This window comes from Corythoichthys intestinalis, chromosome 17 (assembly GCF_030265065.1).
Source record: "Corythoichthys intestinalis isolate RoL2023-P3 chromosome 17, ASM3026506v1, whole genome shotgun sequence".
Lineage (NCBI taxonomy): Eukaryota > Metazoa > Chordata > Actinopteri > Syngnathiformes > Syngnathidae > Corythoichthys > Corythoichthys intestinalis.
The window spans coordinates 18,714,488-18,740,779 of NC_080411.1; the positions used below are offsets into that span (position 1 = coordinate 18,714,488).

At 42.2% G+C, this 26,292-nt stretch overlaps 3 protein-coding genes across 5 annotated transcripts; 2 read left to right on the plus strand and 1 right to left on the minus strand.

Annotated features, from left to right (window-relative positions):
• The first annotated feature begins 10,058 nt into the window (after positions 1 to 10,058).
• LOC130905597 (zinc metalloproteinase nas-4) lies at positions 10,059 to 13,735 on the plus strand. Of its 3 annotated transcripts, XM_057819144.1 has the most exons (11): positions 10,060 to 10,185; positions 10,263 to 10,295; positions 10,385 to 10,438; positions 11,565 to 11,608; positions 11,685 to 11,754; positions 11,811 to 11,925; positions 12,504 to 12,676; positions 12,761 to 12,842; positions 12,900 to 13,021; positions 13,100 to 13,203; positions 13,374 to 13,728. In XM_057819144.1, exons 1-10 carry the CDS (start codon positions 10,134 to 10,136, stop codon positions 13,168 to 13,170), a joined length of 816 nt encoding a protein of 271 aa, XP_057675127.1. In that variant the 5' UTR covers positions 10,060 to 10,133; the 3' UTR covers positions 13,171 to 13,203; positions 13,374 to 13,728. The 3 variants fall into 3 exon arrangements, with proteins under 3 accessions (XP_057675128.1, XP_057675127.1, XP_057675126.1); XM_057819145.1 differs by having other exon boundaries at positions 10,059 to 10,185; positions 12,925 to 13,021; positions 13,100 to 13,735; XM_057819143.1 differs by having other exon boundaries at positions 13,100 to 13,730.
• Positions 13,736 to 16,685: 2,950 nt separating this feature from the next.
• wdr45 (WD repeat domain 45) lies at positions 16,686 to 23,630 on the plus strand. Its single transcript, XM_057819129.1, has 10 exons — positions 16,686 to 16,971; positions 18,764 to 18,838; positions 18,907 to 19,011; positions 19,067 to 19,172; positions 19,245 to 19,339; positions 19,399 to 19,478; positions 19,537 to 19,745; positions 19,826 to 19,927; positions 19,988 to 20,133; positions 20,202 to 23,630. Exons 1-10 carry the CDS (start codon positions 16,923 to 16,925, stop codon positions 20,309 to 20,311), a joined length of 1,077 nt encoding a protein of 358 aa, XP_057675112.1. The 5' UTR covers positions 16,686 to 16,922; the 3' UTR covers positions 20,312 to 23,630.
• LOC130905613 (uncharacterized) lies at positions 18,192 to 26,244 on the minus strand. Its single transcript, XM_057819170.1, has 3 exons — positions 26,186 to 26,244; positions 21,911 to 22,039; positions 18,192 to 21,841 (listed from the first exon to the last, which is right to left on the minus strand). Exons 1-3 carry the CDS (start codon positions 26,227 to 26,229, stop codon positions 21,706 to 21,708), a joined length of 309 nt encoding a protein of 102 aa, XP_057675153.1. The 5' UTR covers positions 26,230 to 26,244; the 3' UTR covers positions 18,192 to 21,705.
• Positions 26,245 to 26,292: the final 48 nt, after the last annotated feature.

Here is a 26,292-nt window from a genome sequence, read left to right on the forward strand (position 1 = left end):
TTGATTTTTGGGGCAGGGGGGGCACAACATGTTGATGACCCTGAAACGCAGTGTCAGCAGTAAAATTAACTTACAAGAATATTTATAATAATAAGTTGACAATGAGGGTTTTTTGTTTCCCATCATTCTTGAAGGGAATTCTGAATCAGGTTGCTTAGGCAATACTTTTCGCCAAGATCGTCAACCATTGAATATTGTACGCCCGCTGGTGTCATGCTAAAGTAGTTACTCCAGACAAAAATTATATCCCCCTGGGCGGAGCCATATGGAGGTAGATGTGTGTCTTTATTATTCAATCAAAAAATGATTGCTTCAATAAAAAAAGTTGCTTCAATCAAAATATATATTTTCAATAAAAAAAAGTCGTTTCAATAAAAAAAAAAAAAAAAAGTGTTTGAATGCAAAAATAAATTTGAATCTCAAAAAAATGCATGTAAAACCCTTTTTCTTTTTTATTATTATTATTTTTTTATTGGAGTCAAGTTTTTTTGATTGAAGCAACTTTTTTGATTGAAGTAATGTTGATTTGTGTTTGGGCCACATTTTGGCTAGGATGTTTTTGTCTTTATTATTCAATCAAAAAAATAAGTTGCTTAAAAATATATATATATTTTAAAAGAAAAATCACTTCAATCCAAAAAAAAAAAAGAAAAATTTCAATCATAGAAGACGTTTTTGAATGCGAAAAAATATTTGAAATCGAAAAATTTGCATTTTAACACTTAATTTTTCATCGTAAAAGTTTTCTTTGATTGAAGCAATTCTTTTGTGTTTGGGCCATTTATGGATAGGACATTTGTGTCTGAATCATTCAATCCCCAAAAAAGTTGCTTCAACCCAAAAAAATATTTTCAATCAAAGAAAAAAAAACATTTGAAAAATAAAATTGCCCTCCCCCAATTTTTGGGGGGGAACATTATATGCAAAGCAAATGACCGTCTAATTTGCTAGTCACATGATCTGTTCGAAAAATAATTTTGACCTATTATAAAAATATATATTTTTTGTTCATTTAATTCATTTTTGTTTCAGTTTTATTGCTTTAGAACATTTATATATATAGGAAAGTCAATTTCATGCAATGACACTTTTCGGCCACCGGGTGGGGGGGCTGGCCCCCAGCCCCCCCCCTTAAAATCCGCTAATGGTAGGGACGATATAACAGCATAACCTGGCCTGGCCCCCCATTAAAATCCGCTTATGGTAGAGACGATATAACAGCATAACCTACATGTAAACTTTTTGCTAGGGACGGGACATTAATAAGACCAAACAGACTGGGTGAACGGGGGCTACATTTCTCACAAATATGAACCTAATTAATTGATAGGCTAAATTAACACAAAACAAATCTGTACTGAGTTATACTAACTTTCAAGTGTATTGGTAATTAGATTCAAACCTTTTTTTTCAAAAACTACTAAAGAAACATTTCTTAAAAATGCCAGAATAAATCATTGGATATTATTGACAAATTTAAATTGCAATATTTGAACATAAATTATATTAACATACATTTGTTAATAATCTCAACTATCCAGGAATGCAAAAAACAACATTTGTGTTAAGACAACTCAACATTGTTTAAATAAAGAAATTAAATATAACTGGAAAAACTTCTTAGTCAGGGAATAACAAAAATAAAAGTTTAGTAGTTCAAATTAACGTTAACATTAGAAAACACATACAAGAGGACATGTCTTTCTAAGCGGCTTCCTATTCAAGTTTGCAGTCTAGCAAATTCATACAGTTTAATGTTATGCTAACTCTGAGGTCAGACTTTCAATAACAAAATTAGTGGTGTGTTCCCCACCTACACAACATTGATGTCTTTTTACATACAGTGGCTGCTGCTGCTCGTCGAAAAAAACTTCGAAGTGGGCAGAGGAGGCGGCATTGTTGTTGATATGTTGTATTTCTTTCAGGGCTGTGAGTGCTTTTGTTGATGGGGTCAAGTCATCAGCCAAGCAAACGTGCGTTTGAGGAAAAAAAATGGACTGGCAAGTCAATAGATGTAAATGTACTGTAAATCTGAACATAATGAAAATAATTCACTTAATATTGGTAGGGTCAGTTCTATCCTTACAACATATGGGAAGACATTCTAAATTACCCATACAACTGAAGTCATATCAATGCAGATAAGGTTACTTAAAAGTTGGTGGGGACAATTTAAGTATCCTGAAAAGTCTGTAGTGTTATGTCTCTACCGTCCCTATGCAAACCCACGCCCTTGCTCAGAGGTGTATTCCATGCATACATGGAGAGCAAATTTTCCACAAATGGGACTGTGTTATTGAAAATGGTAGTCATTGTGAGGTAAACTTGATCAACAAAAAAATAAACAAGCAACGCTAACCCAGATCTTGAAGAGTTTGTGTACATCATCTCTCTCCAAAATTAGCCTTTACGGGAGAGGCAGCATAGGCGGAGTTTTGACCTTTGTGGTGGTGGTGGGGGGGACATCTTGATGACCCCAAACACGGTGTCAGCAATAAAATTAACTTGCAAGATATATGCTTGGTTAGTAGCTTAGCCCATGCTCGTAAATACAGGCATCCAGGATATGTGTGTGTGGTTGTGCGTGCGTGTGTGAGCGCGTGTTTTTCTGTGGAGAAATTGATGCCGTTTTTTGCGTTCCGCGGAGATATCCAACTTAAAGTCAAGTTTTTCCAGTCTATCACCCATGCGAGACAAATCTTCACCGTGGTGAGTTTGAAAATGGCGAAAACAGAGAACAGGAGCAAGAGCAAAACAGGAGACAGCATCCTTTTTGACTGAATATTCCAGCCAGGAATATCTATAATCATAATTTGAAAATGAACGTTTTTTTTGTTTCCCATCATTTTTTAGGGGAATTCTAAATCAGGCTGCTGAGGACAGCTATGCTTTTGGCCAAGGATGTCGCCCATTGAATATGGTACACCCGATTGTGGCTCTGTTGTACAATTAGCGTCTTAAGTGGGACAAACTGAAACTCCGTTCACCAATTTGGTGGTGCTCTCTGGCGTTTCATGGTCCACATCATCAATCCTTGGATCTCGCTGAGTACTTATTGTCGCTTTTGAAAGCTTAGGTTCGAAAAAAATTACGTTTATCCATCTTGTGTCTTCTGTCCTCAGGTGGTTTTGGCTAAGCAAAGCAAATGCTGTCTCCAAGGTGCTAGTCACATGATCCGTGCGAAAATTGATTTTGACCCATTATAAAAATGTATATTTTTTGTTCATTCCATTCATTTTTGTTGGTGGTTTGATTGCTTTACAACTTTTATAGACAACATTTTACAGGCAAACTCTTAATTTTAAATTCATATCTTGGAAAGTCGATTGCATGCAATGATATTTTCGGCCACTAGGTGGGTCTATTTCCCCCCCCAAATCCCCCATAATCTCCGTGTATGAAAGGCAGGCGAGAGGCTGGGTGCTGGGTGGGCACGCCCTGCCCTGCCCCGGATCGCTTGCCGTCCAGACTTCTGCTTCTCCAACTTTTAGTAAAAATCCCAAGTAACGTAGCAACTGACATTAAAAAACATTAGCCAGAAAAAAACGGTAATTTTTAAAAACTCATCTTAAATATTGCAACATCTATCTAAATACATTTGAAAATCATTAACGTCCTTCCAACTCCGTTATAACATCAAATAGACTGGACTGCACAAAAATGTTTGTTTTTTTTGCAACTTGACCGATTCTTTGGCTTAGCGCTAGAGGCACTTGGGCTTGTGTCCAGTCCGAGATTTATTTTGGAATGCGAAAGGACAACGCCGGCTTTTTTGCCATGTACATACGCTTTGCTCTCGGAACGGTGTGGACGTACATACCTTGACTATCTGGTGGTTCATTATGGCCCGGCCCACGAAGATGAGGATGAAGCCAGACAGTGCCGTTGCTGCCCCGGCCACCATGAAGCACAAAGCCACTTTGGACTTGTCTACAGCCATTTCGGGAGGAGGGATGGCTTCGTCTCCTCTGCTTTTTCTCCTCGGTTGGTGTCGACAGGGAGGGAGACGCCGGTTTGCGAGGGAGGTCGCGCGGGCGTCCCTCCGACCGACCTTTATACGCGCGCACGACAGGCCTCTCCCCCGACATCCTGCGAGGAGGGATCAACCGCACGTGTTCTTCTGCAGCTTCCCCTCCGGCAGATGTTGCGCCAATGACGCGCTTGCCGTCAACTACGTTTGACTTGAATCATAGAAAGGATGTCCTTTTTTCTGGCAAGAAAGCATCGAGAATGCTGGTGCCTGAAAATGAAAAGGTTAAAAAAGCAGGAATGTCAGGGCCCAAAAATGAAAAGAAAGAAAAACAACAAAGCTCTAGTGTAACCTTTGGATCGATCAGCAGCGACCCCAACTCGAATTGACGTTACACACGTCACGACACGTTAGCCGGTACCGGCCTTAATGGACTCTTTTATCAGATAGCGTCAGGGACGGCCCAGCCTGTACGCAGACTATGCAGCTGCTTAGGGCCCCTGACCACTAGGGGGCCCCCAATCTGGCAATTGTTTAATTTATATTCTATTTTCTTTACTACAGTTTGCTTTATTTGACTTTTGTGAATTTTGATACTTGATTACAAGCTTTAAAAAATAAAAGTTCTTCCTTAACTTCTTTCTTTCCTCTTTTAGAAAAAGGTTTGGCGCTATCTACTGTAAGTACTGACAATCATTTGGGGTGAGAAGTTTGAAGTATGCAGTGCAACAAAATCTGATTAATATACAAAATATGGACGTATGTATGGGTTTCACATTACACTGTGACGAAATGGTGGGCCAAAAATATGGGCCCCTTTGCATTATTTTGCTTAGGGTCCCCAAATGGCCTGGGCCGGCCCTGGATAGCGTAATGTTCTTTTCAACAGGAAAGCAAAGAGCGTCGCCGTATTGCGAGGACAGACGGCTCGGGGGACGCTCGACGTGCCCGCCCTGCGACACTTTGTGTGGCGCTTCCTTCTTGTGAGGCTAAGTGCAAACAACAACTTGTCATCTGACTTCAAAGTAAAGCAAAAGGAAGCCACATTTTCAAGGGACTGAATCCAAATTCGGGGCAGACCGCTGCCTTACAGGAAGCGCTTTAAGAACATATAGCCAGCAATTGTTTTTGTTTTTGCGGTCCCCCTCGCGGAGGGTTTTGCCCCGGGTCCCGGCCTTCTCGTGTGGTGTTTGCACGTTTACTCCGGCCAGCTTTGACCCCAAAAGGTGCTTGCGCGGCCGACGAAATGCTTGAAATTCTCCACTAGTGCCGAACCTCGTTTATTTAGGCGTGCCTGGCCATTAGCCGAGAACTGGTTCAAAGCGTACCCCGCTTCCTGCCCATAGTTTGCTGAGATAGGCTTCGGCACCCTCATGAGGATAAGATTAATGAATGTGTTTCAAGTAAACTGAAACGTCGTCATGAGTTTGAAGCACTATATCTCTGTCTGACATCCACACTTTATTCACGACCAAAAACACGCAAAGCACACTCTTATGTGGGAAGGATGTGGTGAAACGTGTCGCGGTCCTAAATTTGCCCACAGGGCCAAAAAAAAAAAAGAAAACTTGCCCTTTTTCTATTTTGTGGAACTTTCTTGACGAAAACCAAGGAAGTCACGTTGAAGTCATATGACAACCAATTTCTCATTTTTAAACCACACGATGCGATTATTCAATAATGCCGCGACCGCGCGACGATGTCCTTGGTCGAGGCCGGCCGCCACACAGCTTGATGACGGCTTCTCTGTGAGATGGTACGACGAGATGGTAAGGGTTATCTTGATGAAATGAAAACAAAGCACGCTGACGGAAAGAAGCCACGACCAGGGCCTGACCCCCCCGATTGACCTCCCTCTCTCCCATCTTACAAAACACAGTCCGAGAGCAAACGCAGGAGCGGGCGAACACTACGGGTGGCGTCGACCGCACCGTGTCCGGTTCTTTTTTTTACGGGACGCGGCCGACGACGCTACGAGCGTGGCTCGATCCCAATGATCTTGCGTGACGACGGTACGCGACGATGCAGCGATCAGTGTTGTTAATATCGGCGTTAGAGTATAACGGCGTTACTAATGGCGTTATTTTTTTCAGTACTTAGTACTCTAATTAGTTCATTTTCCCATCTTTGTAACGCCGTTACCGTTACTGAGGATGTAAAGGGGCGTTACTACAATTTGGTTGAATGAACCGCTTGTTGTCTGATTTTGTTACAGCTGCCTGGCAAGTAACAGAGTGAGATGGAGGAGGAGGGAAATGGGTGGTGACGCCTTTGCAAACCCGATGCTAGGCTCTAAGCGTAAGCATAGCATTTGTGTTCCTGTAAGCATTAGCATTTATCGTGGCGAGCGCCATTTGAAAACTCTCGGGCACTCATTTTTTTTGGATACAGTTCATGGCATCCAGGTGGGTACAATTAAATCGAAAATAATTTACTGTTTTCCTGTTGATTATGCATTATCATCAACAAGTTGGCGTTGTCCTTGTAGATGACACAATATAATAATACATATTTTAATTACCAAATATAGTCACTTGCCCTAAACCTTTCTTAAGTGACGTATCCATGAACCTTGTGTGATGTTTTTTAATCAAAACAACTAGAGCAAATACAGGCGATGCAGGATATTCAGAAACTCACCTGCATGTTAAAAACTATATATATGGCGGAAAACACAGACAAGACTGAAAAAGCAGTTTCTGCTCTTGCACTCCTCTTTAAAAGAAACTGCTGTATTTTAAGCCAAAACAACTGTTGTGTTTGATAGAACAATATGTCTATATGCTGCCATAGCAGATTCATGGCACATTAAGCCCCCAAACTATTTTTAATTTGTCCATTTTACCCCAGAAACCCCCGTTTACAGACATCGCGCAACCGCTTTTGTTTCAACCCAGCCATAAAACGAAGGTAATTAATGATATGTATTATTCAAAACGTCTGTCGTTTTTAGCTTAGAATCATTAATTGACGTCTAATATTTCGTTTTAAAAAAAACTACTTTAAAAAATTATTCACATATTTTAAACTTTTAAACAAATTATGTCACAATGAAAAAAATGGTGTAAAAAGTCAAATATCTACCTCATAACTATCGCTTAATTGTATTTTTTTCGTTACTGTTGCATTTCCCCCGATGTTAGATGATAAATAATCGATCCAAACAAAGAAAAGTTGGAAAAAAAAAAACATTTTAAAGCAAATATATGAAAAAGAAAATCTCGACGCCTCTTGATGTCTGCGATTTCTGCATCGCGACCCTTGTTATAATACTAAATTGGGGTCTCAGAGTGGAACTTTAAGTCACCTGAGTGTTTTCCGCCATATTCATTAGGTGTGTGACGATACACATAATTGCGAGCTCAGTACAAATGGAAAAACAAAAAGTTTTTTTTTTTCTCACAGCATTTGAAAGTTAGTCGTAAAGTTATTGTATACCATTACACTCTTAAATAGGTGATTTTTTTAAAAATGTGACTTATGTTTTTTTTAATGATAAAATTAGTCCAATTCAATCAGTTAATATAAACATATTTGATGTGAAAGATGTTATAGAATGTAACATGTAATAACGTGTAGAACATGAAAAGTAATGTCATTTACTTTGCTAAGTAACTAATTACTCTTACACTGAGGTAACTGAGTTACTAAATCAATGGCGTACCGCACGCATGCTATTTTTAGACCGTGACGTCGCATCGTAAAGCGGAAGTAAAGCCGAAGTGGGACATTATAGACCCGCCCTCGCATAGAAACGACGTAATTTGTGCTATTTTTCACCGGTAATCTTTCAAAAACAAACATGCCGATCACGCATTGCTTTTTTGGAACTTGTAAAAACGACTCTAGACATTACGACACATGAAGGATGTTTTCTTCATACGTTTCCGGAAACCAAAAACCCGGGAGGAAAAAATGTGAAGAACGAATCAACTTGCGCTGACTTTAACACCAGCTCGGTGAATCCATTCACGTTTCGTATGCAGTAAACATTATGTTGGGTTGGCATGGTCTTTCAGAGGACAAAGAGGTAAGCCATTTTTATATTTTTAACTTATTTTTTTTAGCGTAACGTTGTGCCGTACTGCTTCTGTCTGACAATGAATGACCTGAAAAGAATTACAATGGTATCTGACTGCCACTGTTACCGTATATATATAAAACAACTTTAGTAAGGGGGCAGTGTAAATAAGTTATAGAATTGAGATTTGTTAACAATGAAAAAATTAAAAGTGTTCGTTGGCTGTCACTGAGTAGCATTTGCGATTGCTACACAAAGCTAACTAAATTACCCCCAAGAACGGTCAGAGACGTAGGACAACCAGAGGGTATATAAGAAAGACAGGGCTGATGGTAAAGGATAGCTTGTTGAAACAGGAGAATCTCATTGTCAGTCGCGCCGATAAAAAAGCTAAGGCTATGCTTAGGTCGGCTCGGTTTTTTTTTCTCGTCTTTTTCAGCCTTCGACACTCAAGCCATCTGTTTAACTGAACATTTTTATGTTCTTCCACATCTTTGCCAGTGAATTTGGCACCAGGCACATCATTTTTGGAGACAATTGGTAGGTTTAGCTCTGTAAACATCTGCTTCGTACACGATTTCCATTCATTTCCTATTGGGGACAAACGGTGGCTTGTCCCTACTTAGCAACAGTAGCTAATGTCATGAATATTAATGAGCGGAAGTGACGTGTTGCTTGCAGTACGCCATTACTTTTTGGGAGGAGTAATTTGTAACTGTAACTAATTACTTTTTCAAGGTAAGATTAACAACACTGGCAGCGATGCGGCTGGGCGATCCGACAACAGACGTCAAGGCGTGAAGCCGCTACGATAAAGCGGACTACACGGTCATCATTCCGAAAAGTCAGGGCTGTACGGACCTTAAAAGAGGCGGGGCATAACGGTGCTCACATGTCCGCCGCTGGCCAATCGGCCGGAAGACACACATGTGTACAAAAGGTCCGAGTGTGTGTAAATGGGGGCGGGCCACCTCGTAGTCTTTCTCCACGGACGCGGCGCATTAGAGATGAACAGCTCCTCTTTTGGCGAGCGCGCACATGACGCCGGCCGCGGTTGCTCATCTGACTCGCCCCTTCGTACGTTCCTTTCTTCCTTCCTCTCTGCTGATGAAGGATAGAGGGCCCTAAAAAAAGAAAAGGGAACAACATTTGACCTAATATCGCCTTTCTAGCATAAGCGCAAACTAGGCCTGGAAAAAAAAAAAAAATCTTTCTGCGTGCACTGCAAGTGTTGCATGCGCTACACCGACGGCCCACTCGGAATACAGGTTTCAGATGATTTCACGAGCCGAATGAAAGTTATTTTGGGGCCGGAAAGCGTCGAGTGACAGTACTTGCTCGGGTGTGTTCTTCAATAATTCAAGTCAATTGATTTTGACTACTGAGAGTCAGGCCCACCTCTGGTACCCCGCCATACCATGGCAGAGGTCAACAGGTGAAGAAGCTGCGTGTTTTTCTCAAGCAGCGCAGTCCCCCCTCCAACAGGTGGTGTAGGCCGATTATGGAGATAAAATAGTGCCAAAAGAAGTGAAGTTGTAAAATGAAAACTTCCCCTGTAGTATAAAATGACAAATTTTAACTTGTAAAACAAACAAAAAAACCTTGTATTCCCAAATTTTGCGTTGTAAAATAAGCATGAAAAAATTCAATGTAATACATTTTTCTACAAGTTTTCCTCTGCTTGCAAGGGATTTTTTTGTTTTACGGGTGTTTTTTTTTTTTTTTTTTTTTTGCTAAAAATGACCAATTACAATTGCACAAGTTTTGTCACATTCTTGTTGAGTTTTTGGAGCCAAAAAGTTACTTGTAACCTAGTTGTAAAAAGAAAACTTTCCCTTTAAAATGACAAATTTTAACATGTTAAAAAAAACAACAACAACCTTGCAGAACAATGTATTGCTTTGTGGTTTTTTATATTTATTTTAAAATACAACATTTTCAAAAGTTTTTTTGTTTTGTTTTACAAGTTAAAATTTGTCATTTTAAGGCAAGATTTTCACTTTGCAACTTCACTTCTTTTGGCGCTTTTCTATCTTTATAGCCGACCTCCATGTGCTCAATTAGTCAACAAGCTTATTTAAAGACGAGGCTGCGGCCAGCTGGTGGCCATCAGCCAGCGCCAGCTAAAGACCCTGCGCCGCCATGTTGCTGCTGCTCTTTGCCGCACTTTTCTGCTGCTACTTCCTTCGATCAGGTAAAGGTGGCTGTGGTGGCCCTGTTTGACTCAAGAGCTTTTCTTTTTGTCTGACGGATGGAGGCATTTTGTTTTAGGCCACTGCTCTCCTACGCTGCTTCGGAACCAAGGTAATGTGAACGAATGTTAACCGCTTGCCTCACCTGGCTTGGCTCAGCTGGGCTGTCTTTATTGATCACTTGTCAACAATCCAACGCAGACGTGCTGGTCAAAGCGATGGAGTACATCAAGGAGAACCCAGAGACTCTCGCAGGCCAGTGAACGACGCTCCTCTCCTTTTAAAAATTCTTCATGTTCTGATCCACAATACTTGTCTTTTTTAAATCAATCGCTTGACAAAGTAGATGTAATTTCTAGAGAAATTGCACGGAATTGTTTTACGCTCTCCCAATGGTCACTTCTGTAGATTTTTGTTCACTTCCTATTCATTTTTGGGCATTTTTAGGTCACTTCCTTGTTAAAGCAACACTAGGTAACTTTTCAACCTTTATAAAATATTTTCACAACTTTTGTGATAAGTCGACTGACAACTAGTTGAATGACACCTATTTCATATCTTGAGGGGGGGGTCTGTATCACTTTCACCGGCACAACTTTGAAGAGGGTGGCAGGAACCCTGCCACAAAAAAAAATAAAATAAAAATGTGCTGACTGCTTTACGGCATACGTCACTTCCCCTTTCCCAATTCAATTTAAAGACTGAAGTCTGCTGACTCGTTTGCGCGAATTCTGCAAAGATGGCTGAGCAACGGACACTGTTTTGTCTGGGAAGGAAAAACGGCGGCTACCAGCTTATACAGAATAAACATTGGCCTGGCTTTCACTCGCTGGAGTGCCTGAAAAGTTACCAAGTGTTGCTTTAAGTCATTACTAGACGTCCTATCCATTTTGACTGACCCTCCCTCAAAACATTGCTGTCAATGGCGCTGAAACATGAGCATTCTTAGCAGCCAATCCTATCAGTTTATATGAATTGGACAGCTATCGTTGTCAACAGAAAGCAATCTTGGGTCGCTTTTGTAAATTTTAGGGTACTAATAAGTCATCCTGTTTATCCGAGGGTATTTCCGGGTCACTACTTGTACGTTTTGGAGCTTTTTCAGTCACCCACCCCGTTGATATAGGTCGACATTTTTTCCCCCCAGTGGATATAAATTGTAATGTTTTCACAATTTGGTGCAACTGTACATTTTGGACAAAAATCATACCACTTTCATGCACCTGGATTCCGCGATTGTTTTTGTGTAAATCATGTGAACTGGATAAAAAAATGAGATGCATTTTGCAATTTGAACATTTGAATGTTTGCGCCATCGGAAATGAATGGAGCAGTTTTGTTTTTTGGGATGTGAAAAAACATTGCATAAATGTGTCGACAGGCTTGATGGACGATGAGGTGGCGGAGGGCGACATGCTCCTTCTGGTGAGTCTCCGTTCTTCATCTCAAGGCACGCAATTTTTGGCGAAAGCGCAAAGGTTGAGATTGGCACACCACGCAGAGTGATCGCAACGCGGTGGACAGACGTTGGCCTTCCATCAAGATCCCGTATCTGATCGACTACACGTTGGGTGGGTGAGAAAAGGCGGGGACGTTTAACAGATGACTAAACACTAATTTGCTGCAGAATACCGCAGAGCTGACATCGAGACGGCGCTGAAGATGATCTCCTTGCAAACCTGCTTGTCCTTCTACCAGCGCAGCCATGAGCCAGACTACATCTTCTTCAAAAGCGGATTCGGGTGCGACCGACGGACTTTTTTTGCTCAGTTGTAAAGTTTTCCACCACTTGCGGGCCACTGTACTAAGAAGGCTAACCTGTAGACTTTTGTAGGGGTCTCGTCCCCAGTCAGGGCTCACCGCTAGTCGGGGCCCACGAGGCAGGGTTAGCGGTCAGGGAGGGTACCAGTTCAGAAATCCTACGTCTAAATGGTGACTACGGGAAATGGTAAAGTGGGCCGAGGCCAGACCCTTGATGTATGCCTCTTCCGATGTCCTAAAAGCAATGTAAATACTCCTAGATGTAGTAGGTTTCAAAAGTGACCTCAATAGCTCTCTTAAAAGTTACTGTGTCTTTACATGATAAAACCAATCCACTCAAGTTTCAGTGATTTCCGGCGTACTGCGAGATAGCCTGCTTGAACTATCTGCTTAGCTGTTAGGCACGGTCGCTCGATTGCTTTCGGAGGACTCCTACGTCCGCCAGGTGTTGGCAGAGGGCTAGGAAAGTTTGTGCTTTGGTGCCTTACGGAGTGCTCGCTTGTTAGTGTTACTTTTGCTGCCTGATTTTTGCCCCGTTTTGATGACTAGCTTTGCTCAGGTGCGCGTCGTACGTGGGCTTTGTGGGGGGCAAGCAGGAAGTGCACGTGGACACCACCTGCCAGGTGGGCAACATCGTCCACGAGGTCCTCCACGCGCTGGGCTTTTACCACGAGCACACGCGGAAGGACCGCTACAAATACATCACCATAGTGCACAGCAACATCATGGAAGGTGCGCAAAGATGGCATGCTTGACACTTGTTGCTTTCTGGTGATACAGGATTTCTAATAATGCCCCCCCCCCCCCCCAATCAAGGGCATCAAAAGAACTTCAGGATGCAAATGGGAAAAACCTTTGATCTCCCGTACGACATTCCTTCCATCATGCACTACGGCAGGTAAGCTAGGCTCACGGCGCCGGCCGGTCGAGTGCCTCGACTGACGTCACGCGACAGCAATTTCTTTTCGGCCAACGGGCAGCCCACCATCGTGGCAAAAGTCAAGAACAACCGGATGGGCCAGCGTGTGGCCATGACACCCATCGACGTCCAAAGAGTTCGTCTGCTCTACCAATGCGGTGGGCTTTTTCTTCCGGCTGTTTCGCGGAACAAATGTTCTGGACGTTAATGCTGGTCTCTTTTGCCACCCTCGTCAGACCGAGCGGACGGTATCGAGGAGCCTCAGGGGTGGAAACCTGTGGCCACGCCCGGGCATTTCTCGCATTAGCGAGAGGCTGGCGTCAGTGGATCCCCCGCAAGGGTGCGTGCTCGCCGTCGGAAGGCGCTAGAAACGGCAGCTCCACAGAAGCCCGCGTTTGAATAAAATCCCAACGTGGCAACTTTGTCTCACGATCGAGTCTTCTTCGGGCATATAGGCGGGAAGCGTCTGACGTTAATGCTTTACGCCATCTCTGGTTGTGCTTGTGACAGAACTTCCCTGGACCAGATGAGAGTGAGACTTTTGGAGTCCAGACTTCAATGAGATCAGATTGAATAATTGATACCACCTTTGAGAAGAAAATGATCAAATTCTCTTCCATGCACCAAATGGTCAACTCCCTTTTGGCAAGCTAGAACTCCTGGGTAAAAAAAAAATTAAATGGAGAAAGTTAAACTTTAAAAAAAAAAAAAAAAAATTTTTTTAAAATTTTTAGTCTGGAAAGATTTCTGGAAATCTGTGGATCCAGAAGCCGGCATAATGTCCAGGGGTGAAAGTGGGCCGGAATGGCCCGAAATGCCGTTCCAGTTTTTAATCTTGGGGTGGAATGATGTTTTGATCCTGTAAATATGATGGCAACTGTGAAACCTTCATGTTTATATAAAAAAAAAAAAAAAAAAAAAAAAAAAAATACTGCCAAGCTGCCACCGATGCATCTCAAAACAAGCCTAATAAAGTGCTTGTTTTGTCATCCGTTTCCAATATATTTCTTCCACTTCTCCCAGCATCTGACGAGTCGAGTCAATGCACGCAGCTAACCACCCTCCCTGGCATAGGGTCCATTTGGCTGTTCAATTGGCTGATGTGATCAGCATGTATAGTTAACTCCGAGTGGTTCAAATGCACAAGTTTTCTGGGACATAAAAAAAAAAAGGTTGCTTAATGCAATAAAAGGCAATGCAATGGAAAATTGATCTTTATGAGAGTTGAAACATATTCTATTTTCTCTGAAGGGGAGGTTCAGAACCTCTGTTAACCCTATAGTCTGATCCCAGAAATAGTTAACAAATTTTATTTGAAAGCCTTATGTGGTTCTTATGCATGATCAAGTTTTTTTAAATTTAAAAATCTAATTTGTATCACGATACATTAAGCATAACATGCAGTTCTCGTGGTAAAACTATAAAATGAGATTGAACACAATAAGGTTTTACATTTTTTTTTTTTTTTTTACTGCAATGAGGTCCAGAAATGTTTGTCTCAAATGTGATACATTTGACAATACAGTACTTTGAGTAGAGCACCTGAATTTGTCGCCAGTATGGGGAAACGCCACATACAAGTAACCACTTTGAAGTGGATCACGGTCACGTGATCGAAATCTCACGTGCCGATTGAAAAGACCTTCGTATTTAAAAAGGGTATACCCACCTTAACATGAAACCCGATGTGAGGCGCCTGCCCACTTCCTATTATCTTCTAATGTTTAGTTTTTGGAAACGAACGGGGGCCTGAAATTATACATTGGGAGGCAGGATTTTTGGGATAGTAAATGTTATAACAAAGTTATCAGGAAATTATTGATAAATTAATGTTATGCGAATCCAATTAAGAGGATATGTTTTGAAATTATTTGAGATTGATAAGATTAAAAGTATACGGAAAAATTGTTTCATTTCTGGTGCCTCCTAAAGCTAAGGTGGTCCAGTTCCAAATTTTAAATGAAATTTACACACCGAAAGAATTTTTAAGATTGAAATTTGGTTTTGAAGCGAATAACTGTACTTTTTTTCGATGTGGATTTAGAAAATTTAAGTCATATATTTTTTCACTGCAATGTTCATTCCTTCTGGAGTCAGTTAAACGAATGGTTTCAATCTAAGAATATTGATGTACCCCTGACAGAAGAAACAATTTTATTTGGTGTTTATCTAAAGGATAAAACAATTAGAATTTGTTTTAAATGTAATATTGCTTATGAGGAAATTTTTTTGTTCATAAGTGTAGGTTTTTTGAAACCAAACTGTATGGCTCACTGGAGAAATTATTTCTCTATATATTGCAAAGTCTTGAATGTGATCGATGGGAAGGCCCATCATTTGTTTTCTTTATTCAAACATTTTAAGTTGATTTAGTAAGTACTCTCGCAAAAGAAAAAAGTTGATTTTTTGTTTACTTTTGTGTTTGTTGTGTTGGTTGTTGTTGTCGTTGCTATTGGTTGTTCGGGTATGCTCAATCTATAATATTGTATTCAGGGGTGAAAGTGGCAAGAATTTCTTGCCGGAACTCCCCGATGCGAAGGTTACCACGAGAAATAAAAAAAAAAAAAATTCTTTCTTTTCATTTTATTTTCTTTGGGGGGGGGGGGGGGTCAAACCTCTTACACTACTGAAATGCAAAGAAAACTGTTTTAGCACAGTTATTTCTATAACACATACAAAAACGGATTTTCAATCAAAATTGTATTTTTTTCAACAAAAACAGCAGTAACCCCAACCTCCAGCTCCTAATTTTTATTTTCCCTCATTTCCTCACATACTAAATGCCAAATCTCAATTTACCTACTTAAGAACATAGACTGTATATTAATGTTGAAGTTAATGTAAACATTTACTTTTTGGTTGTTTTTAATAACAAAGATGAGCAACATACATTTAGAAAAGTAAGTACAAATGACATATTATGCAGTGAAATGGAATATATTTTGAAGATCGCGCAAACATTGACTCTTTTAAATCATAAGGAAATGAATAAATAGCCTAACATAAACGAACAAATTTAAATCCAAAGAGCACATTGACAGCTCCGATGTTATGAACCTCCCAATCAGAGCAAATAAAACTAAATATGATAAGTAAGCCTCCTCATGTCTTTCGTTGCTCTTAAAGATTTGAGCCATTTAAGTTGCATTGGCCTTTTTTGTCACATCAATTTTCTTTGCCGCTCCAGAAAACATGCACATTTGAATCAATTGTCGTTCAACCAGCCAATTGAACGGATAAATGAGTCCAGGCGTTTTGCTTTGCTGCATGTATTCGCACATTGACGTGACTCATCATCGTCAGACTCAGAAAACTGCAGCACCTGGGGAAATCTCCATGCCGTTCGTGGAATAAAATAAATAATAAATATAGGTGGAAACAGATTACGCTACACAAGCACTTATTATGTTTGTTGTTAACACTTGTGTATATAAATCTGATGTTGGTAGATTGTTTTCTTCTTGGAAATGAAATGTACGTGTAGCAGCTCACCATTAATTTTTTTTTTTTTTTTAACATAGCGTTTTGACAGTTGCCTTCATATTTTCGGAATCAAAGCAACGTGTACCGGAACAGCATTCTGGCCCTGTATCTTATACCGGAACTGTGTTCCTGACCGTTCTGGCCCATTTTCACCCCTGATTGTATTTGATGTAGATACTGGAGTACTTTGTTTTGTGTGTATATTGTTCAATTAAAAAAACAAAAAACAAAAAATAAAAATAAAAAAACGAACGGGGCGTCACACTCGGGAAACTGGAGGCACGGTGCTACACGCTCTTGTACAGTAGGTGGCAGTATGCACCTGATCGTGGCTTGCAATCCGCCGAAGGAAGAATGTGACGTCACCTACTGTAGGCAAAACAAAGCGTCCTGTGGCGTCTTGTTGTTCAACTCAAGACGACGAAGACGTACAGTCAGAGACTTTAAGGCATTAAAAAAAAAAAAAAACCAAAAAAAAACTTTTTTATTATTATTTGTATGCTGACTGTTGACTAGCTAAGGCTTTCTTGTTGAGTGTAGCTTGGCGAGCGGCTAGTCAGCCAGCCGAATTGCGACATGTCCAAGCAGAGAGGAGTCAACAGCCTGCAGTTCAACCAGGACCACAGTAAGTTACTTTTCCTTTCTGCATGGCTAGCTGACAGACAGACAGCAGCGTTAATTGTTGGGAAACGATATTGGTGTGACGAGTCTGTCGCTGTCAACATTGTCATAGAGCTAAATGCTAATCCGTTCGCCTCGATGTGGGGCGACGGCAGGTAACTTGAAGTGATCTACTTGCACTGGTGCCATTAACATAGGGTGACCATATACTCGAGATATTTAAATTTACTAGAAGTTCAAAGATGCCTTATCACTTTAATACATATCAAGTGTGCCTCCTCGAACTGGATAGAAAATTCAGTTTTATAACTATATAATTCAAATCCCAGAGGTTCCTCAACACGCTTTATTATTCTAAAATAGAATAGTAACGTAAAAAAACACGAATGAAATGATAAAAAAAAGCCTCTTCTATATAGCAAATCGTCCTTGAAAAAAAGTCTTTTCAAACCTTACTGTACAAATAAACTGAAATGTTCTAAATATATCTTCTGTAGAAAATCCAGTTTGAACAAAATGCTCATTTCTGTTAATGTAAATCAAACCGTAGTCTCACAACAATACTAATAAACTTTACACTTTAGTTTTTTGGGGTTTCAGCACTTTGGGGGACTATAGAACACTGCTCCGATGTCTGTTTTCCTCTGTTAGTGAGCACATTAGAGCCAACCGCTGGGCAGGCTCCTAATTTTGGCAAAATTCCACATTCACTGTACCAAATTTTCATGTTTTTGGAAAAATGTTTGAATTATACATGGACGATTTAAGTCTCTCCTTCAACATCAAGGCTATAAGGAACAAGAACAAACAATATAGCTTGTTTTGAAAAAAAAAAAAAAATCCCCGACCTTTTGTTTGATATCTGTATTTGTTGTGAATAAAGTTTAAAGAAAAAACAAAACAAAACTGCGCTCTTTGCACAGGCTTTCTGGTAACACATCACAGGCAGCACAGTACCGTATTATTCGGTGCAAAGTGTCAGTCAATTTCAACAATTTATTTGGTCCCGTGAAAAATAATGAAAACTGGAAATTTTAATGAATATATAAAACCCCGCCGGAAGCCCCGGATAGGATGTAAAAAGTGGGCATGTCTGGGCAAAAGACGTTTGGTGACCCTACACTGACAACACCCACAAGTTGGAACGTGGCAGAGGAAGACCAACTGATGGAGCCCTGACATGGCGTGCCATCCAAATTCCCGTCTTGCACTTTTTTTAAAAAAAAATTTGGTAATTTCAACATTTTTGCTTGACATTTTTAAGAACATGATTTCACCACAAATGTGATTGGCAGATATGTGAAAAGAGGCGGGACTATACACTCATGTAACTCTTGCAAGTAAACAGAATTGGCAGAAAATTCCGTCTACGGTATGAGCGTTTCTGCATTAGTAATCATGGCATTGATCAAATATTTAATTAGCAACTAAATTCTGGTGCCCCCAAACAATGCTCTAATTGGGTTAGTTTGGAGCCGTGAAATGACATTTTATTTTCAAAATGAAACCAATTGTAAATAAAGGCAATAAGCCCCACCCCCTCCCCGAAATTTAAAAAATGACTCCAGGCCCTGTAAATAAAAGTGAGATTCCTTTGACGTGATAATTTAAGTGATTCCATGAAGGAATGCATTTTTGAGCCAGATGATGAGCGTGGCTCGTGTCGGGGAACCCGGACAAGTGAAGTTTGCGGAGTGCGCTCATAGATATTTGGCTGGGGGTTTTTTTTTTTCCTTTCCCCGAGTTCAACAAAACAGTTTGTCCAAGGCTCAGGCTTCTGTCGTCTCCTTTTGCAGGTTGTTTCTGCTGCTCCATGGAGTCGGGCGTCAGGATCTACAACGTGGAACCACTCATGGAGAAAGGACATCTGGGTGAGCGCCGGGCTGTTCGGTGGATCCGCCAAACAGCCCGCTGACCGGCTCCGCTGTCTCCTTGGCAGATCGCGAGCAGGTGGGTGGCGTGGCGTTGTGCTCCATGCTGCATCGCTCCAACCTGTTGGCCTTGGTCGGGGGTGGCGTCAACCCCAAGTTCTCAGACATATCAGGTGAGTGGCTTTTCGAGACGACACGGACGAGGACGCTGACGGCGTTTTGCCACAGTGCTGATCTGGGACGATGCGCGGGAGTGTCGGGAGGCCAAAGACAAGCTTGTGCTGGAGTTCACCTTTACTAAGCCGGTGCTGGCCGTCCGCATGCGACACGACAAGTGAGCAGGAAACCTGCTGGTGCAGTACCGCTGGCTATTTTCGTTCCCTCCTAATTGCAGGCCTCCCGACAGGATCGTCATCGTGTTGAAGAACAGGATCTACGTGTACACATTTCCCGACAAACCGCAGAAGCTGTTTGAGTTCGATACGAGAGACAACCCTAAAGGTCCGAGCCGTCTTGTCCCGAGCGGGGTCCTTCTCTGACGGCCACCAATTCTCCCTTAGGTCTGTGCGACTTATGTCCTGGCGCAGACAAACAGCTGCTGCTCTTCCCTGGACACAAGTGCGGAAGTCTGCAGCTGGCGGTGAGTCACTGGTGTTCGTCTGTCAGTCTCGAGGCTAAAAAAGCTCCGTTTCCCTCAGGATCTTTCCAACACCAAACCGGGAACGTCGTCGGCGCCGTTCACCATCAACGCGCACCAGAGTGAGATCGCCTGCGTGGCGCTCAACCAACCGGGCAGTGTGGCCGCTTCTGCCTCACGCAAGGGGACGCTCATCCGACTCTTTGACACTAGCAGCCGCGACAAACTGGTGGAGCTTCGGCGAGGCACAGACCCAGCCACGCTCTACTGGTAAGCCGCCGCCGCCACCCTATTCCCATCAGCTGCCGGACCATTCTCGACACTTCACCCGCTCTGTTTCCCGAGAGCAGCATCAACTTCAGTCACGATTCCTCGTTCTTGTGCGCATCAAGCGACAAAGGGACGGTCCACATCTTTGCCCTGAAAGACACAAAACTCAACCGGCGCTCAGCGTAAGACCGTTGCGGGCCGCTTCGTCCGCCGCCCGCCTTGACCATGTCCGTTTGTGGCAGGTTGGCACGCGTGGGCAAGGTGGGCCCCGTGATCGGTCAGTATGTGGACAGCCAGTGGTCGCTGGCCAGTTTCACCGTGCCCGCCGAGTGCGCTTGCATTTGCGCCTTTGGGAAGAACACATCCAAGAACGTCAACTCCGTCATCGGTGGGACGCGCCGCTCGCCGTTGCCCCTTCCCGAGCTTTGCCCGGCTAACCTTTGTCGCCCCCCGCAGCCATCTGCGTGGACGGCACCTTCCACAAGTACGTCTTCACGCCCGACGGCAACTGCAACCGAGAGGCCTTCGACGTCTACTTGGACATTTGCGACGATGACGACTTCTGAGTCCCGCCTTTCCCGCCAGCTTGACGTGTTGTTTCCATCTAAGCGCCCACCCCCCAATGGTCAGCCGCAAGGCCGGCCCAGGCCATTTGGGGGCTCTAAGCAAAATAATGCAAAGGGGCCCATATTTTTGGCCCACCATTTCGTCACAGTGTACTGTGAAACCCATACATGCAATCCAACCCATACGTCCATATTTTGTATATTAATCAGATTTTGTTGCACTGCATATTTTGAATTTCTCACCCTAAATGATTGTCAGTACTTACCGTAGATAGTGTGAAACCTTTTTCTAAAAGAGGAAAGAAAGAAGTTAAGGAAGAACTTTTATTTTTTTTAAGCTTCTAATCAAGTATCAAAACTCACAAAAGTCAAATAAAGCAAACTGTAGTAACCAAAATAGAATATAAATTGAACAATTGCCAGATTAGGGGCCCCCTAGTGGCCAGGGGCCCTAAGCCGCTGCATAGTCTGCGTATAGGCTGGGCCGGCCCTGGTCAGCCGTGAACAAAATAGCTGGCGCTTGACAAATAACACCGGGCCCTTTTGATTTCACGCAAAGAAAACAAAACACTCACAACGTCCAATGATTAGACTACGCGAGTGGAGACGGAGAAAGAATAATGACGTAACAGGGCCCGACAATGGATTTGATTTAATGGTTGCCTATCTGAAAATTTTGCAACCTGCACCCCCCCCCGGTCACGGGAAACTTTGGCGAGCAAGCGCTATGTTGGTGCCGTTCTGTCCATGCTCCAGATGTTGGTGCAAACATACGTTTGCATGTAAGAAAGCTATTCGTTTTTTTCCAAGTTGGCTCTTTCTGCATACAAATTCCTCTTTTGAAAGTCATTTAACAGCAGATCCCTGTTCTGACAAAGTGGCCAAAAATTAAACATTATTGTTTAGTATTATCAGTGCTCACTTTTTTTTTTTAAATTTAAATTTCTTTGTCATTCATTCATTCATTTTCCATGCCTAAATTGCCTCTCTTAACAGTCACCAGGGTGGTTATGATTACCGTTGCCTTGATGTAGGAGTTGACCTTTCTCTGATTGCAAGCCAAAATCTGGGTGCCATGCATTTCATCTGTTTCCAAGCCCCCCAAAGTGTTAAAAAAAAAAAAAAAACCTTGCGTTTTACAAAAACATTATTTCAAAGAAAGTATCAAAAGACTAGTAAAGGCCTGTGTCATATGTGGCTTTCAGCGCCACCGGGAGCAAACGACAGCGTGAGGGATGGCCTACTGTAGCTCCTTGCCCTGGCAGTCTTATTTTGCCGCACGCAAGTTGCACGAAATGTCGCTAGACCGTTCGTATGAAAGGCCTGAGCGAAGGTATCGCCGCATCACAGACTGATCGCCAATCAAAGATACTGCCACGGTGTCCGATCCGCTTTTAAAAATGGGTGGGATCCTCTCCTTCTGGTTCCTCTGTGGGAAACATCTGCAGGGTCTCCAGCACCAGGCCCAGGTGCTCCAGGAAGGAGTTGACGGAAACGCGTAGGGCGCGAGCTTCGTCGGCGTTCCATCTCCTGAAAGAAAATCGGCAGAGATCATCGGCGGGCAGGGGGACGGAGAAGGCGGCGGGCGAGGTTTCTCACGCTGTCAAAACGCTCCCGTGGAGCACGAGACACTTGTGCACACTGTTTCGTCGCGGCTCGCGGTCGGCACCAAGTGACCGCAGGGCCACGGTGGCCTCTCGCGCTGACGGAAAGGGCACATTCAAGGAGCTCATCGCCGACTTGCGTCAAGGAAACTTCTTGGAACGCGACCAATTTCCGTGTGTCATGTTGGGCCTGATTTTGTGGTCCAAAAAGTTTTTTTTTTTTCACCCCAATGAACATGGATAAGAACCTATTGCTAAAAGCAGGAACCTAATTTGAAAGCATTGATTTAACATAGTACAGGACCAGTTGTTTTGCTTTGAACAGTTTTGATTTCCATCCGTCCGTTCAGTTGCACGTCAATCCAGAGTGTAACTGTGCTAACTCTCACGGAATATTGAATTGAAATCTATTTGCCCACGTTGTGTCGATTTGGACTCCACGTTCGTTATTGACGTCAGTCAAGAAATTTCCGTGTTTTCCTGCATTCGTCATTGCTTACATGTGTTACTGGTCCATAGTTACTAGAAAATAAATACAATTTATAAATAAGACTCACTTGTAGCCATGAGTGTCGCCAGACATTTTACTGGGGCACGTACCCCAGTATAAATGTTGCCAGAAAAAAAAAAACTTTTAAGTCGACATAGCATAACCTACAGAATGAACCTATTTAATATGGTCATATTACTCTATTCACTCCATAAACACAATCTGCACGATTTATGCATTGAACTTTGGCTGTGACAGGCATATGAGTTGACACTTCCGCAAAGCACCTTCGGGAGTTAAGCTGCGTTCAAGTGTGTCGGGAAGTTTGAGTTGGAAAATCGTTCTGATGTGTTGTTAAGTCGTCATGTGGGATAAAAACATGATTACTACAAAGAAGAGTAGCCTATTTTAATGCTCCAACGATACATCCCAAGGTGAGAGACTGGCGCTTTTTATAGACACTATGTAATAGAATATTTTTTCGATTACTCCAATAACACGTGAATGTAACATCAATATTACAGTGCAAATGACATCTTCCCACCTGCTTTACAGGGTAGTACCAGATAAACTGCCCATCATCTTGTTTTTACCTGTGTGATGTTTGTTTGGTCGCCTATTTCCATTAATAGTAAACTACCCCGGTCGCAAATTGAAGCAGATTTGCCGCAGTCGTTTAGCTAACTGGCTATGAATACAATAACAATCCAATTCGATTTGGTGAGAGGCTCTCAAAAGCTTTGTCTAATATTGTGTTAATACGATATGTGGTACTTTAACTGTATCAATATTGATGCTATTTATTGATATTTGTAAATATGACCAAAATGAATACAATCAATCTGCATGAATTAATTGCCCATGTTTGGGATATAACCTCTAACCATTTTGTATGTGTGCTCATCATCATTTCCAGCTTTTTTACAAGCATTTTGTTACTACAGTCCCTGTAATCTGTAACAAGATGTATTATTTTTTAATTTCTATTTGACTCAAACAGCATTACTTTTGCAAATGGATATTAATAGTTATTTGCTCGCAGCAAGGAGGAATGAGAGGTAAGCTAGGTAACCCACCTAGGAAACATAATTGTATAACAGTTGTAGTGCTAGATCTCCCTTTCTGTCCAGACAATGTTGAGCAACAGAGGTGAAGGAGAGATGGAAGTTGAGGAGCATGAGCACAGGTGACTTGACTATCAACAAGGGATGTCCCAATTTTGACTGGCTGAAAAAAAAAAAAATGCCACTTTTTTTTTTTTTTAAACAGAACACGTATTCTGGTTTGATTATACATAGTTTGATTCACTATTTATGACTTTTTATTATAGATAAGTGCAATTTTTTTGCTGTCTCACCAGTGCCCCGGTATTGTATTAGGTCTAGTCTAGTGACGCCCCTGCTTGTAGCAACGACGTCGGATCAAAATCGTAATTCATATCGATGGACATCAATTATTGAACGAGGAGACGAAATAGACAGCTGCTGAGAGTTCCACTTTTGTTCAAAAAAGTGCACTGCAACAGGGGTCGCGTTTGTTGGCTTGCCTCACCGGTTAGTGGACGACATAAGCCAAACGGAAGAGACACGTTCGAAATCCCGTTTGTTGTTTTTCTTCAGGGGTTTAACGAACATGCTCCAAACCAAGGGCGTAGGTTTAGTCTCAACATTGGTAGGGACGATATCACAGCATAACCTGCATGTACATTTTTTAAACGGGATGGGACATTAACAAGAACAAACAGATTGGGTTATCGGGGGTCAGGGCTACATTTCTCAGGAATACGAACCTCAAAATGAAGGAAAAAAAGTAGCAGCTTATTGTCAGAAAATTACGGTGCATAGCAGGGGTCCGCTAGCTAAAATGCTATAAAAAGCTAACTTTTTTTTTTTTTTACAACCCTCCTAACAAATGGTTCAAACACATATTCCCAAAAGATATTAACCAGTAACACTTCATTTGACAGCGGCATCATATGACTGTCATAAGACCAAACAAACCCCCATGTGGCTTTGAACCAATTGGCTGCAAAGTTTCATTGCTTCAAGAAGCTTCATTTGGCCATCACTATTCCCTTGGGGAGAAAGTCAACGTCTGCTGCCAACTGCTGTCAACACTGTTGTTGTCCAACATGCCTCCTCGCATGCATTGCAGCGCTACAGTTGTAAATAACAATCAAAATTCATGTTCTGTTCTCATTCAGTTACTATTGAAGTTGTTTTGTTACTAGTTACGGTATCTGGTAACACTATTTAATAGTGGCGCCATAAGACTGTCATTAGATAATCATAAGTATGACATTACACTGTCATGAGCATTAATGAATGTTAATGCAATAAACCGCAAGATTCAAAATGGAGAAAAGCGGTTAATAGTCCGAAAATTACGGTAAGTCTGAACATAATGAAAATAATTAACTTAATAATGGGTGTATTCTGTCCTTACAATATATGGGAAGAGTATCTAAATGACCTATGTAACTGAAGTCATTATAGAATGCAAATAAGGTTGCTTAAAAGATAGTGGGGACAATTTGAGCATCTTGAAAAGTTGGTAGTGTTACGTCCCTACCGTCCCTATGCAAACCTACGCATTTGCTCCAAACATAAGAGACTTTTGAAGCACGTTCCTTGTGCGAGGCTTCAACGACGTACGCCACCCTCGTGCTACTTGGTTGAACCAAGGAAGAAAAGGCTCCACTTAACGCCGTATTGTCATCACCACCGAGTTGAAGGGAAGAGTACGCTAATGCTCGTCTTCTTCTTCTTCTTTTTGTTTATTGGCAGTTTACCCCTCGGTGCCGTGGGGCATTACCGCCACCTACTGGACCGACGGTTTAGCACGAGATCTGGCAGTTACAGACTAAAAGTAATCCCTCCTGACAACCAGTGAAACACACCCAGAGTGTAGATAAAACCCGAGCCAAAAAATTGGATAAATGACATACTAACAACCGAATTAAATACTAATGAATAACCCTCTTCCTATATCCTGTCCAACGACCCTGTGTCCCTGAGAAACTTTATTAGCCCTTTTTGAATATTGGCCCTTTTCATCTGCAGAACATTTCCCATCAAAATGTCTCTTCTGCCTGGTGCAGCACCATTCTGAACCGATCCCTCTGCTCTCCATACTTCCCGCATACCATTAGAATGTGTTCAACAGTTTCACGCTCCCCACAGTGTTTACATTTCCCATCTTTGTGTTTTCCTATCCTATGCAACGAATCATTTAGCCCCGTGTGTCCTATCCTCATTCGACTCAACACCACCTCCTCCCTTCTGCTTCTCCCCAATCTCCTTCCCACACCCACCTGTGACAGTATTGAGAAAAAATGTCTCCCCGTTTCTTGTGCTTCCCAATACTCTTGCCACCTCTTTTGTATGTAGCCCCCAATAATGGATTTCCCTTCCGCTCTACCCAGGACGCCCCGTCTTTCTATCCCCAGTGCTCTCAGCGATTGCTTGGCCAGGATGTCCACTACCTCATTTCCCTCAATCCCCACGTGCGCCGGGACCCACACAAATTCCACCCTGAGCCCACCTTTCTGTGCAATTCAAATACTAAGTCAAGTCTACTGGACTTCATGGTTAAAATACTCGTGAGCGCCGACCAACTGTCCGAAGCAATCACTGCCAATTTTATCCCATTTGTTTGAACCCAACCAAGTGCCATTATAATTGCTGTTACTTCCACTGCATAAACAGACAAGTGATCTGTACACCTCGTCTAAAGCTCGTCCTTTCCAAACTAATGCTGAAGACTGAATGAAAAGGATACAAGTCCAGTCGGCTGGCTTGCCTGTCGCTTTGGGGCGCCGCCATGTTGCTGCTTCCGGGGGGCGGTGCCGTGTTTAGCGTTGGTAAGCTCTCTGTCCTGGTCTGCGC

Excerpts from the sequence above, each read along its gene's own strand:
- LOC130905597 (XM_057819143.1), top strand. The coding sequence starts at position 10,134 with ATGTTGCTGCTGCTCTTTGCCGCACTTTTCTGCTGCTACTTCCTTCGA. Across the intron at positions 11,609-11,684 it reads AGGGCGACATGCTCCTTCTG|AGTGATCGCAACGCGGTGGA; the intron begins GTGAGTCTCCGT and ends CACACCACGCAG. Across the intron at positions 13,022-13,099 it reads TCGTCTGCTCTACCAATGCG|ACCGAGCGGACGGTATCGAG; the intron begins GTGGGCTTTTTC and ends CACCCTCGTCAG.
- wdr45 (XM_057819129.1), top strand. The coding sequence starts at position 16,923 with ATGTCCAAGCAGAGAGGAGTCAACAGCCTGCAGTTCAACCAGGACCAC. Across the intron at positions 16,972-18,763 it reads GCAGTTCAACCAGGACCACA|GTTGTTTCTGCTGCTCCATG; the intron begins GTAAGTTACTTT and ends CTCCTTTTGCAG. Across the intron at positions 18,839-18,906 it reads CATGGAGAAAGGACATCTGG|ATCGCGAGCAGGTGGGTGGC; the intron begins GTGAGCGCCGGG and ends TCTCCTTGGCAG.
- LOC130905613 (XM_057819170.1), bottom strand. The coding sequence starts at position 26,229 with ATGGCGGCGCCCCAAAGCGACAGGCAAGCCAGCCGACTGGACTT. Across the intron at positions 22,040-26,185 it reads CAAGCCAGCCGACTGGACTT|CTCCTTGAATGTGCCCTTTC; the intron begins GTATCCTTTTCA and ends GTCGGCGATGAG. Across the intron at positions 21,842-21,910 it reads CACGGGAGCGTTTTGACAGC|GAGATGGAACGCCGACGAAG; the intron begins GTGAGAAACCTC and ends ATTTTCTTTCAG.